This window comes from Phoenix dactylifera, unplaced genomic scaffold (genome assembly GCF_009389715.1).
Source record: "Phoenix dactylifera cultivar Barhee BC4 unplaced genomic scaffold, palm_55x_up_171113_PBpolish2nd_filt_p 000252F, whole genome shotgun sequence".
In the NCBI taxonomy this organism is placed as follows: Eukaryota; Viridiplantae; Streptophyta; class Magnoliopsida; order Arecales; family Arecaceae; genus Phoenix; species Phoenix dactylifera.
The window spans coordinates 9,761-24,522 of record NW_024067745.1 but is presented as its reverse complement, the minus strand read 5'-3'; the positions used below and the strand labels follow the sequence as shown (position 1 = coordinate 24,522).

The window sequence follows — 14,762 nt, the reverse complement described above, 5'->3', positions numbered from 1 at the left end:
GCTATGATGGTACTCGCTCATTTTAAGAACTGCATGGGAGTGGGAACCAAGTCACATCATGTATCAAAGTTGACTTCACTATCCTCAGCGTTGAAGTTATGGAAACCGGTCAGATTTCAACTTACCACTTCCTGGCTGACTTACATGTTCTCAGACACTCCAAATTGGGGACTTTGGCCTAAACTCTTGCTTTGTGCTCCCGTTTAACCCCAATTTAACTTGCCCTTACCTCTTATTGTGAAACAACAAGCTAGTGCTTTATTCCCCCTGGTATATGCATGATTTATGCCCCTTGATTTATTTAGGAACATTACAATTCTCATCCTTGAAGAGGTTAGACATTCTCATGTAGAATCATTTCCACACAAAGGGTGTTTCTCACCTTGATGTATTGAGTGAATGAAATTTAGAATCCTTTCTCAACCATAAAAACTGTTGTCCTGTAAGCCTAAGCTTTGTTGTAATCTAGCATGAGAAGAGTGACTCATCCTTACCAACTTTGAAGTATGTTTGCCTAACTTGTCTACACCTCCTATATTGATACAAGGGATCTATATCTTTTCTGGATGACATATCGATGTTTGTTACATATTTTTCTTTGTTGCTTCTCCTTATAACTGAAGGGTGAACATATTTCTATTGGTTAAGATTAATGTTTACTTTCTATTGATCCAGGAATTACAAGAGTGTTCTTCGGGTCAGATTTTATAACAGTTACAAAATCAGAGGAAGCATCCTGGGATTTTCTGAAACCTGAAATATTTGCTGCAATCATGGATTTCTATGCATCTGGAAAACCACTTTTTCTGGATTCCAATGCGGCAGCTTCTATGGACACGGCAATTCATGAGGTACCTTCATATGCTTATTGCATGGTGCTAATTTTAGTTACTCAATCCGGATGCTAGATTGTGCCATTTCTTGATTAGATCAAGGTTAGCTTCAAGTATTATCACAATTATGTTGCTGAATTGTCCTTGTTCTCCCTCAAATAAGTCATGGATATACTTTAGCGCAAAAAACCTTCTGCCATTTCCATTTCTTTCATTTTAGGTGATGAATTATACAGAAAAATCTATTCCTACAGATGTTAAATGCTTGGTAAGAGCAAGCTTTTTCAAATCTTATATTGTAACCACCATTTCAATTTCAATGGTGTTACTGTATTTTCCTAACATTTAATAGTTATCTGGTCTTTCCTGCATTCAATCTGAGATGCCTCAGAGTTTTTAGCTTTTTAAATATGAACTTCGAGCTCATGTAAAAGAAGAAATTGTTTCTCTCTCTCTCTCTCTCTCTCTCTCTCTCTCTCTCTCTCTCTCTCTCTCTCTATGTAAAAGAAGAAATTGTTCTCACTATGCAGCTTGGACTCAAGAGAATCAGGTAGGGTACAGTGTGTTTCCTGTGCCAGGAAATTGTCTGTTGGACATGATAGCGGGCCAATTGGTTGTTGGGCTTCCTTTTTTTTTTTTGAGGAAATGTGAAAGCATAAGAATGACTTGAATTTGGTTTGCATTGGATTGGGCATATCCTCTCTTTTTTTAACAACAAATATGCAGCTGTTTATGGGCACGTTGCATCATCATATTCACTTCATGAATTAGCTATGATATTTGTCATAAAATAATAAAAAATTATATTTTAGAAATTAGAATCTAGACATAATAAACATAGAAAAGTTTCTATGAAAATTTATGAGTCAATTCAGATCTTTTTAATGATTTGGATAAAAGATAGTATCTGATGTGCTTGAGTCACATGTCAATATCTAACTAGAAGCTTGGGTCCTTGTTCTATAAGAACTGGATAATGGCTTCCCCTTTCTTTCTCGAGGAATCAGGGCATGCATTCCTTTAGATCTTTTGATGCTTTGAAGGGGTCAACCATTCTCATATAGAACATATTTCTGCATAAGATGGTTCTATCACTTTATTATGTTAAATGATCGGGCTTTAAAATCCTCCTGGTACAGTTAGACCTGTACATTTGCAAACCCAAGCTTTTTGTATTGCTTTCGTATTGCTTGTAGTACTCCAACTCTTTTGCTTTAAGAACTAAATAAAATGAAAGAACTCTGACCTGAAAAAAAAGAAAGACGAGGTAAAATAAGAAAATTTGATTCTAAAATGTGCTTAGCGGAAAAAGTGCAAGGGATTAGAATGGATAATCAGTTTAGGTCTATCTGAAGAAAAAAAAAAATAGCATGCACTGTTATAGGATTTTATCATATTTTGAACTTCAAAATCAACACAACATGTGAAGTCTAATTCTGATATACAATTTTTTATCTTATTGAAAATCATTAGAAAAGAAATCAAATATAAATGAGATCATGTTGTATCATCTTGTGTAGCTTCTAGGAAATTGCTTCATGGTAAAACAAATCCAAATCATCAATAATTGCAAATGTCCTTTGTGAGAGCAATGTCTGCTGGACTAATTTTCAGTCCTATTGAGAACTTGATTCTGAACAGGAGACATGTTGTGGGTTTATATCATTACTCAGTGCTGGTCTTAAAATATCAAGATACCTTAGGTTTTCTCTGGTTGAAAATAATCAATAACATTGTTTGAAATACCATTGTTAAAAAAAAAGATATTGAATATTTTAGCAAAATAAAATGTTGAACATGTGTACAATGTGTTAATATTATAGAATGCTTAACAAGGTAAAGTTACAAGTAGAAATCCTTTTAGATGGCACTTAAAAACTGTACTGGTTATGACTGTGGAACTGAATTGGCGTGGGTGGCGATAACTTCGGTATGCTAGTCATTTTGTTAGCATTGACATATCATTTGTATGATGATTCTCAAGTCCTATGGGTGTAGTCCACACGTCTATTGCCGTTGAGTTTTGCAGCAACTATTGTTTAATATATTGATAAAAAGGTAGTGCTAGATCTCCAGTTCTAAAATAAATATATCAGAAAGTGAATGCTGAATCATACCATGACTGCTATTTAACATAACACTTGTCTATGCTAGTTGGGAATATCATTTCTCATAAAAGGCTGGATGGCCCATATGCTATATGCCTGGAGAGCTTGACCTCAAATTATATGTTGCACACTTGCACTATTTGCAAATGGTTCAATTTGGTTCACATGAACTAGTTAAAAATAGTCCGAAAAAGCAACAAATGCAACACCTATATAGATTAACAGTACCTGGTTCAGCTAGTTAGCAATAACCCTAATTCAGACTATCTTTTAGACATGTAATTATTGTAAATGCAAAAAAGATCCATTTGTTTTAGCATTGATAAAATTTCTAAGTAGGTGCCAACTCTGAACGTTTTAGTTGTGATCTTGATTTGTAGAAGAGAAGCTCTAGTGCATGCAAGTCAGTTTTGTATTAGGTTTCTAATGCATTTTTTCTGCTATTATTTTGTACATATGTTTGTTTTAATAACTGAGTAGGCTGTGGACTTGTGACATTGTAGGATGATTCTGAAATTGTTTGCAATGATCAAAGAATTGTTAGAAACCCGGATCCGGCCTGCCGTGCAAGATGATGGTGGCGATTATTGAATACCGTGGATTTGATCCGTAACTCTCTCTTTCACTCTCTTTCACTCTCTTTCACACGCACATACATCACACACAACTACACTGAATGCCTAGTTAAATCTCATGTTGTCAGTACTGGAGATGATTCCAAACTTATTTAACTCTCCATTCCTCTATGGTTGCTTTAGTGATACTGGGATTGTTAAACTAAAGATGCAAGGAGCTTGTAGCGGCTTGCCCGAGCTCATCAGTAACCCTTGAAATCCGGCATTGAAAACATGCTCATGCATTATGTTCCCGAGGTAACATTCAGTTGTTTCCTGTGCTGTTAAAAATTAGTTTATGTATCCAGACTGTGCATTATAAGGTACCCAAGTTGAGCCAAACATAGTCTGATATCCCATCTTATTAGCCATACCTTGTTTTCAGCCTGAACTCTCTGAAAATAAACTTGGTGGGAATCTAATTGACCAAAAAAGTGAAGTTCTATCAGATATGTCTTTTAACAAGAGAGTTATCTTATTACCAGTGAAAGCTAACAGTTAGCTTTGCTGCACTAATTTTCTTTTATTATCTGAAAACTATCTTTTACTTGAATATTAAGTTGCAAAAGAAACTAATCGTTCTATTTTAGTTGTTGCTTACCTGTGGGATTAGTGGAAAGAGATTGTCTTTTGTTTTTCCCTTGCAAAAATGTCTTAGTTACATCTAATGTGTTCATTCTAATCTTAGTACAAACATGTTTTGAGTAGATCGAAAAAAATTAAAGATGATGAGGGAAAAAATTAATCTGACACATTCTATACCGTTTTTTCTCAGACTCTCACTTGTGCATTTCTTACAATTTCTGTTGATGACATACATTACTTCCATCAGCTTGCTTGATGTACATTTTGTAACAATTTCTGTTCTGTTTACATGACTTATGTGTGCTTTGTTGGCAGGTCAGAGGAGTAGAACAGGAATTAGATAATGGAGATGAGGACACGTTGTTGAATAGCCAGATGGATTGACAGAAGAAATATTTTTTGGCTAATTATCTGCTCTCTGGAATTTCCTATTTTCCTTTACTGACTCCGAATACATTGGCAAATCAGGGAAGAATCAGGAGTTCTAGTTTAGGTTAGTGGCTACCAAACTAATGTAAAATGCTACGTCTCAATCTGTTACCGTGTGAGCTGTGGTCATTCCTTCTTTACTCCGTTGAGAGAATCCCGAATAAAGAATAATGAACAGCCATGGTGTTTTGAATTGTTGCATCTTTATTTAATATTTATTGTTTGGTGAATATGTTTTGGCTGTGTGCCTACGTTGGATTTCATGTTTGCACTTTTGCAACTACTTCCCATGATTGATGAGCCATGAGACTTGCACATGCCTTTTGCTCTCTCTCTCTCTCTCTCTGGGTAAAGAAAAGACGTCTAAGACTTCTTGAATTATGAGCATTCCCCCTCTGAGGATAAAAGGTTTTATGGGTCAGTCTTTGCCAAATATCCAATAAATTGGATAATTGGAGCTAATCCAAAATGTAAGTAGATGAATCTCCTTTGGATATTCAAAGATTTAAAGCACTGACTTTGTTAAGAGTTTTTTTAATACTCCTTGGTTGTGTGCCAATTTAAACATTTTTTATGGGTCGGTCTGGTTGACGTTCTAGGTTCCAGAAGTACAATGAAGAACTACTGCCCAGAAATACCAGGAGCAGGATCATGATAATCGTATGAAGAAATTAATAGGCTGAGTCCAATTAATGTCCTGATCTAATGTTGGAGAGTACAGGATATAGAGGGGATTGAAAACAATCAATTTTATGCGCCAACTCAGCAGCAAGATAACTACCATCAGCATGTCTTCATGCAGATAATAAGGATACAACCATGGAAAAGAGAGAGATGAAGAACCTTGAGGGGGGGGGGGGGGGGGGGGGGGGGGGGGGGGAGAAAGCAGCAGATTTCTCTGAAAGAAAACAAGAAAGCACATTACTCTCAATTACAAAGCAGCACATTGTCAAACAAGAAAACCCTCAGACTCTATTCTCTCTATCTCTAATTTTAGAAAAAAATTAACTTCATTTTGCCTTGATGTTTGCAGTATCAAAATGTTAAGAACATAAATCAGCAGGTTCTTTTCCGCTTCAAACATCCCAATTAAGAAATTAGTCTATGCAATAGATCCAGCTGAACCTACAAACTGACCTGAATCAAAGTCCACCATCCTCTTCTCAGCAGATAAAAAATTGTTAGTCTTTTTCATCAATTATTCAATATAAATCAGTTATGCTGACTGACTCTAATTAGCTTCTTATTTACAAGAAAGCATATAATAAATATCTTTCCCAGATAAAGATAGAAACTGATTTAAATAACCACAAAGGAAGTAAACTGTTCGATGTTAATACTGATTTTAAAAAATCACGATTCCAGCTGCAATGCGAAATTGGAGATTTCAGACTTAAAAGACCAGCAGACTGGAACATCTAGATATTTTAATTAGAAATAAAAATATCACCACATTTTAAAACAAAAATTAATGAAGGTATCCCAGCAGCATGTGATACATGCCATCTGACCCAATAATTCTTCAAACCACAAAAATCTCGAGATTTTTAAATTTCTATAGATACTGTACATGATGCATGGAAGTAACCATACCAAAACCTGAACCTCAAAACATAACCTCTCTCAACAATAATTGACTCAAAAATCCTGAATGCAGATTCTTCAACAAGTTACTCTTCCTTTAATCTATTACAACAGATAAATAAATTAAAGGGCTCTACCAAAGTTAGCTGATTAAAAGAATCACTTGACAGAGTATAACAACCCAGGACCTCACCCAAAATGGCTAGTCGGAAGTTATTATTTGGGTTTCTTGATCCTGTATAAGTACCCAAGATCTATCCGGCGAATAATCGATGTGGGACTAAACACACGCTCGCACGGATTCTCACATACTCCCCCCGTTCAAGCCCTGACGTCCTCGTCAGGCTAAGAGTTCATATCAATTCAAATCTAATCACAAACACCACGATTGGCTCGTGGTCAGCCCCAATGGATTCGTGCTGCAGTGTCCCTTAGTCCACATAGGTTATGGGCTGGGTCCGCTTTGATACCACCAAATCTGTCATGCCCTGAGCCCGAGGCGCGGCAGACGCCGCACGTCCGCATGGCGGGCCGTACATGCATGCAAGGCATCGGATCATATCAAAGCAAATATAGATGTTCAAAACTGACATAATTATTTAAATTTATTCAAAAGCAGTCTTACAAAATTTTAAAATAGCATATGCCAACATAATTCAAATGTCCAAACTAATCTAACTGAAATGCCAATAACTGAAGTAATTATCGAAAAATCTAACGCACTCCCCAATCCCGTGCGATCAAGCCTCTGGATCTGAAAAATAGAGAAAATAAAATAATGAGCTACACTAGCCCAATAAGCAATAAAATACCCCAAAGTGGGGTCAGAGCATATCATATCAAAATACAGGATAATGTCTGGAATAAATCATAAATAACATCATTTTACTGTTTTCAAAACTTATTATCATTTTTTTCAAAAATCTGATACCAGAATCTCAACATAATAGGCTACGGCCACGTAACCCAGTGGCATGGGTTGCACAAAGTGCCAGAAACCACTATTGTTAGTCACCGATGGCAACGGTGTCCAGAAACCACTATGCTAATCACTGGTTGCGTGGTGTCGAAACCGATTCCTTACAGATTACAAGTCGACAGGTCTAACGTATAATCCCCATTGGCGGGGCCAGAACAGAACAGAACAGATCATAGCCATGCTGAGAATGCATATATATAGAAAAATAGATTTCATAAATTATCCAGTCATATTTTGCGGATTTCAGAGCATACAACAAAATTTTCAAATAGAATTTAATATGCTTGACCCATTTTACAGAATACAAAACATATATCAAAATTTAATCTATTTATTAAATAATTTGGAAATCACACTTGAAGTATTAAGTTACTTACCTCTTCTCGCTTAATTCCTACTTCAAGTAGGCGGATCACGTTCACCTGTTTAAATTTAATTAATCCCTTGTTAATTTCAGAGCTAAGCAAAATCCAAAAATAATACTACTGGCACAGCGGCCCAGAGTTGGTCCATAGTGGGCATGGCCCGATAGGGCCCATATCGGATACGGCCCAATAGGCCTGCATAGCCTTGGCCCAATAGGGCCCCCAAAGTTGGTTTCTAATGGATTATTTATGCAACACAATTCATTACAGGGACTAATACTTAATTACAGGGTACTGTTCTATAATAAAACTTTAGTGGAGGGACCAATCAAATATATTTGGGGATCCTTATTTAATAATCTTTTCTTATAGTGAACAAAGGCTCTTTTGTGAAATAATATACTGTCCAGGGTTTCACTGCAAAATTCTATTTATTGGCCAAATGAATTCGGGTTTCGGGTTCCGGATTTCGGGTCTGAACTGGATTCCGGGTTTCGGATTTTCTCTTTTTTTTCGCATCTCGAGTTTGAACCAGGCCCAAGTTGGGCCCGCGGTGAACAGGGCCCATGCTTGGCCCCGTTCGGCCTGTAAGGGCCCTCATCTTCCCCAAACCCCCACGGACAAGGGAAGGGGAAGGATGAAGAAGGGACCGGCTGGGGGGGTCAGCCTAGGCGACTGGGGGCTGTTGCCCGGTCGACGGCCGGTCGACTGCAGTGGCGGCCGGCGGCTGCTGCGGCGACGGGCGTCAAAGGAAAACCGAGTGATCTCGATTTGGGGCTAAAGCAAAGGAAAGAAATCAAGCATGTTCCGGCTAGATCGAAGAGCAAAAAAGGGAAGAGGGCTAACCGGCAGTCGACGGAGGTGGCAGTCTCGGCCGGGGGAGGCTTGATCCGGCGGTCAAGCGGTGGCGGTGGCGCTCGGAACCGAGAGGAAGGAGATCTTGAAACAGGGGAGGCTCGGGTGGTGGTGGTGGTTGGCCGAGGCGGCTCACCGGCGACTTGGGAAGCGGGAGCAGAGGAAGGAGAGGGAGAGGAGAGGGAGGAGGCTTAGAGGGTAGGGAGGAGGGCTTGGAGGCGATGGGGGGTTTTTATCACCCCCCTCGTAATGGCTCTCCGCCGCGAAGATCGCGGCGGCCGAGCGAAATCCGCGGCCGCGGATCGGCCACGGATTAGCTGGAGAGGGGGGTGCAGGATACCTGCGGCGCCCTCACCCTGATCGTCCCCGAAAGAGCCTGAGAGGATCGCAAATCGTGATCCTCTGTTTCGCTCTTCCCAAAAGGGGAACGAGATTGAAGTCGGCAGGGGCTGCCGACTTCAGCCCGTATCTCACACAGAGGTGACAGGCTGTTAGGGATATTACCGTGTTAGGTGCTACAACTTATCTGCCAAAGGAAACAAGTGACACATGACTGCAAACTCAGTAAGTTGATTGAGAAACATTTGTACGTGGCAGGTGTATGAAATCTCTTTTAGATGTGTGATGTGTTGAGTTTCTAGGACCTCATATAAGATGTTGTGGACTTCTTTTGGACAACCATCAAATGAACCCTCCTTAGTAAATATTTGCTTCTTAGTAAGGACAAGGAGAACAAATCATAAGCCAAACAAAACTTGATGACAAAACCTCATAAGATGACAACCCACCAAATATCCTTAGTAACAAGAAAATAGCAAGAAATTTCTATCCAGGATGCTAAACTGCTTTAGAATATCCAAAAGAAACTCACTCCTACACAAACTTCTTAAGCATCTCATATTTCTAAGTATCCCCAAGTAACTTGCTTCCCCATACCTATACCCAAAACCACTCCTGCACCCATACCCACTCCAAATAACTAGGAACCTGCTCATGAAGTTGTTCTTTCCCCAAGACAATTCTAGTAGGAATGCGGAGGTTTCTACGATATAACTAAATTTTCCCTCCTTAATTACCACATCTAAACCTATTTATAAAACCCAGGAAAACCAAATCACCTTATGAAATATCCATCAAAAAACAGCTAATTATCGAACCCTTTTACATAGTGCAGCCTATATGACCCATGAAGCAAATTAGGTGGAAATTTACTACAAGCATCATTTCAAAATTCGAAGCCCAAACATAAATCCATATTCAAGCTGTGACCCTAACTATAACTCCTTGGTTAATATGCAAAGATCCAAACACTACCTTCAAACCTCCAACCTACATTTCCAGTGACACCTTGTGAGTTGTGACCCCCGCCCCAAGCCCCTCTCTGCAGACCTTATGACAAAAAACGTTACAAAATTGTAAGATTCTCCTTCAGTCCAAGCCACCAATGCTGAATCTTTAGTATTTAATCATCTCAACATCCCGGAATCCAATCTGTACTTGAATCTTTGTTCGCTCATATCTCCAAATGCTTAGCAACATATTTTGACAAATATTGAAAAGAGAATAAATAGCCACAAAAGCACGAGATAACTCACTCAGCACAAAACTCCCCCATCCAAAAATTAGCCCTTTCCCAAGTCTCCAACCTTTGTTTCGTTTTCTCAACAATGGAAACTCATGTATTTTAGCATATAAACAGGCGCAAAATATCTGCACTAACTTCTCCCTCAAATTTTAAGTCCAATATGACAAGACATGAGATCCCTTCAATCACAACTGTTCCAAGTAGGGCAATATCTGATTATATATTACCTCATGGCTTTGTGAAAAAATTAAACAAGTTCCATATTTTCCAGACTCAATACAGATATCTACAATAAGGAAGCAATTATTTTTCATTTCTTGAATCTATCCTTCATCCTTTACAAGTCTTGTTCTTAAAGGCCTCTATCATATCTATAATTGATATCTCTCACTTACAATAAGATTTCAATAGTTACAAGACAAGGAAGTAACTAAAAACCATAGTTTTAACTTAACAACAATCTTGTTTTAACTTTTAGAATGGCTTTGTAGAAATATTGAATTTAGATGATCTCAAATTTGAAATGATTTTTCGAGATCCATATTGATTGTATTGATGTTTTTGGGATCAAAAAGTACCCAAAAGCTAGTTGTATTCTAATAATGATGATCTTCGGAAAGGTGTCACGTAAATATTATATTTTGATGACTTTTCTCCAATCTTTAAAATCTGCAATTGGTATTTTATGATTTTTAAAAAACTCGAACTTTTTAAACCGAAAAACTGCGGCCAAGAGCTTTAGGTGTAACTTAATAATAATTTTTTTCTAATTTTTGGAAAGGTATAATTTTTCATAGAAAAGTGATTTCATGATCTTGGACTTATTCCAAAGGACTTTTCAAGATCTACAATTAATATCTCAAGGCTCTCAATAAAATTTTATTATTTCTAAAACTAAAAAGTAATATTCAAAATTGCATTTTTCAAGCTACTTTAAATTGGTAGAAACTGTATTAAACTTGCTAAAATGAATTATATGTATGCCTTTTTTGTCTTGTCCAGATGTGCCAAAAAATGTGTTGACTAATGCAAAGAGTGACAAATCAAATGACAACGGATAGATAGGTACACAGGTATGCTACCGACGTTAGATCGGCTGGAAAGATGATGATCAAAGAGAGGATACGAGAGTAGCATTGGATCAGACACCTTGACCTTCAAAGATCTTTGCCTTCATCACACTATCATTCCTTCATCACACTATCATTCTAGAAAGGTGGATTTGGATAAAGATAAGGAAGTGGCCTGAGCTATGGTAGTAAAAATGTAAGCTTATATTACTCTTAAAATAAGATGCATTGATAAGTTGGATGTCAAAAGTTTCTTTCGTTACATTTATCTATTTATGCATGATGATTCCAAAATTGTATCCAAAACCATCAGTTAACTGTCTATCTCTAAGGCTTATTTTTCATGTTTGGACTTCACTTTCTAGATGGTTCTGGAACTTGTTAGTAGCCACCTCCCACGCTCCACATCTAGATGACTTGTCAAATCGTGTGCCGACCACTAGACCAAAGAGCATCCCTTGCAATTCGGCTTGTGAAGCATTGTGTGGCATGGTGCCTCTTTGTGAGACCCTGGAACTGGGCCCGGTCCACTTGACCGGCCCAATCCCAAGACTTGGCCTCACGTGCAACGCAGCAGGATGGATTCTTTCCATCCCGAAGAAGGAGGAAGCCCTGTTTTTAGGGCTTCTTCTCCTTCTCTTTGAGGCCACCCGAGTCCTCCCTTCTTCCTCGTGCAGCCGCCCAAGAGGGAGAGAGAGAGAAAGAGAGAGAGAGAGGGAGGGAGCCGTTGAAGCCGGTCTTCTTTGATCCAGGTGGTTCCATTGCCGCCGGAGAGGAAAGAGCCGCCGGAGAGCGAGGAAGCCGCCGGACCTTCACCGGGGCTGAGGTAAGGATTTCTAACCTTTACCTCTTTGCTGTACCATTTAAAAAAAAGAAAGAAAGAAAGAAAGAAAGAAGAAGAGAGGGAAGAAGGAGAAGGCCGACCGCTGCGGGCTTTTCCTCTTCTCCCGTGCGCATACCTCCTCCGCGGGAAGAAGAAGAGAGAGCCGGCGGACGTCTCCCGAGCTCGCCGACCTCCCTTCGCAGGAGAAGAAAGAAGAAGAAAGAAAGGGGGGGAAGGAGAAGAAGTCGAGAGAAGAGGAGGAGGAGAAAGAAAAAGAAAGAAGAAAGGAGGAAAGGAAGAAAGGAAGAAAAGAAGTCAGAGGAAGCTTCGGGAGAAGAAGGAAAAAGAAAAAGAAAAGAGAAGAAAAGAAAAGAAAAAGAAAAGAAAGAAAGAAAGAAAGAAAGAAAATAATAATAATAATAATAATAATAATATAATAAAGGGAGGAGGGTGGTCTACGGGTATGAACCCGAATCCGAACCCGAAACCGGGGTGCTAGACACCTTTGCAGGGTCAGTCCTGGAAAAATGTTAAAAATTTAAGTTTTATATATATTGTGATGAATTTTAAAAGAAAAATATGATTTTTGGATATTAGATTCTGCGAGGAATTTGTGAGATTAATTGAAATTATTGTGAATCGCTTTCGAAGTAAGTAATGAACTGCCTTCTCTAGACTCTTCATTTATATAATATTATTTTTGCATCGAATAAATTGTTAATAAATTTATATGTGATTTATGAATTTTACGAGATGATGCTTTGAATGAAAAATAGATAGATGAATTGGAATTAGTATTTTTCGAATATACTTACTGTTCTAGCATCGTATATGCATATTTAGATCGGATTGTGATATATCTATTATGTTATAAAAGAATTTTGATGTGCATCAGATTTAGAACTCTTAGCCTAACTATGTTCTGGACCCTGCCAATTGGAGGTTATGTATTGGCAATTCTGGCCCCACCACAGGGTATAAATGTGGTATTCTGGCCCACTCCGCAGGGTATAAGTGCGGTACTCTGGCCTACTCCGCAGGGTATAAGTGCGGTTCTGTTTCTGGCCTAGCCACAGGGTATAAGTGTGGTCGTAGCTAAAGGCTATTGAGATGAATGTGATTTGTTTCGAATCAGATTTACGATTATGTATATGGATATTTGAAAGATACGGATTTCAATGAATTTGTATTTGAAAATAAATTGATTATGTTATTATCCTGACTCATCGTAATTTGTATTCATATTTTATGTTATTATATGAATTGACTAGTTAAGGTGTTTATTACTTATTGGGCTGTCTAGCTCATTATACGATTTCTTACTGTTTTTACAGATCCGAAGAGTTAGCTTGATCCGGAGTTTTACAATATGGAAGAGCGAATAAAATAATTATGGCACAAGTTATCTTAGATTAGGTTTTATTTAAATTAATGTTCTATCTTTATTGTTCCGCTGCGTATTTAGAACTGTGAGACTTTATAATTTGTGTCAGTCAATGAAATAAGATTGCATTTATTTTAGTTGAATTATTTTAGTTATATTTTTTGAGATTTCGTTAAGATGCCTTGCATGCTCGTGGGGAGAGTTTCCTACGGGTGTGCGACGGTTGGCGCGGACCCCTGGCTCGTGATCTCGGGCCAGGGGCGTGACACTCTTAATCACTAGCTGCTTGTTCCACCTGAGCAAATGCCCATAACATCAGTGCTTTTGAAAATCTTGGGAGATCTAATGCTGCCATGTGTTAATGTGGTGAAAACAACTACTTTCTTAGAACTTAATTCATATAAAGAATCTAGACTCAACTTACCATGTCTATTTGTACTATATATGAGCTGTTGTATTGAATACGGTAGAATGACAAAAAAAAAAGGAAATAAAAGTATCAGAATTCTAAATTCAAATAAATAATAATTTCGACATTTAAGATTAAGAAAAGACAAGTGATCATGAAACATCATTGTGGGTATTGGATTGGATGAGGCATTAGAGAGTTAAATCCTGTTATTTTCATCCACCAAGGAGGGAGAGAAAATGATGCAAGCCGAAACCGCACCTGCCGTGATCAGTGGCCACAAGACCCAAGAACAACCTTAATTAGGACCTCCTTAGACCAAATAAGGAAAGAATGCAAGGTGACACTTAGACTTACAAATGCCCAGAGAGCTTAATATTTTGTGAAATTAGATTAGGTTTATTTTGCTTTGAGAAGTGCCTCTATGGTGAGGTTACTTGTTCTAGTGGCCTTGGGACTTTATTTTTTAGTTTTTATGTAATTTTGTACATAATGAGTCATCATTCGTTAGTGTAAAGGGTTCCTAGAGTCTAGATATCCCCCTATATACCATTTTGTTTGCATATCAATAAAGTCTGCTCTTAAATGCACGCTAAGCCCTATTTGAGAGAGTTTTTGAAGGGCCAAAAAGCACTTTTTAACCCTCCAAAAATACTTTTAGATTAAAATAGGAATGTTTGGTACAAATTTTGGAAAGCTGTTTTAGCTTTTCCAGAAAGCCAAAAGCAACCTTTTGAAAAAAGTTCCATTTTGGAGCTTTCTGAAAAAGCACTTTTAGCTTGGTCGGAAAACTATTTTTTTTGACCAAAATATCCGTGATAAAATATCACAATTACACAAAATGTCCCTTAATAATTGTTTAACCAATTTTATCACCTAGCTAGAAAATTTTTTATATTATAAAAAATTAATTTATGCTAATAATTATAATATTTATATCTTTATTATTATATTATACTATAAATATAATATTATATTGCATTATATCATAATACATTGATATGTTATGTTAAATAATTTAATATTATATTAAATTACTATGCTATATTATATAATATTATATCACTCTATTATAGTAATATTATCTTACATTATAGTAATATTATACTATATCATATATTTATGTAATAGTACATATT

At 37.5% G+C, this 14,762-nt stretch overlaps 1 protein-coding gene across 1 annotated transcript; it reads left to right on the top strand.

Moving 5' to 3' along the window:
* Positions 1–653: 653 nt before the first annotated feature.
* Positions 654–4,644, top strand: LOC120105287 (nifU-like protein 4, mitochondrial; the record flags this gene model as incomplete). The annotated part of the gene is given in 8 exon segments (XM_039117605.1): positions 654–851; positions 3,445–3,462; positions 3,464–3,526; positions 3,528–3,550; positions 3,700–3,745; positions 3,747–3,767; positions 3,769–3,813; positions 4,456–4,644. Coding segments are annotated over 8 exon segments (483 nt in total), but the record flags the coding sequence as incomplete, so codon positions are not given.
* Positions 4,645–14,762: the final 10,118 nt, after the last annotated feature.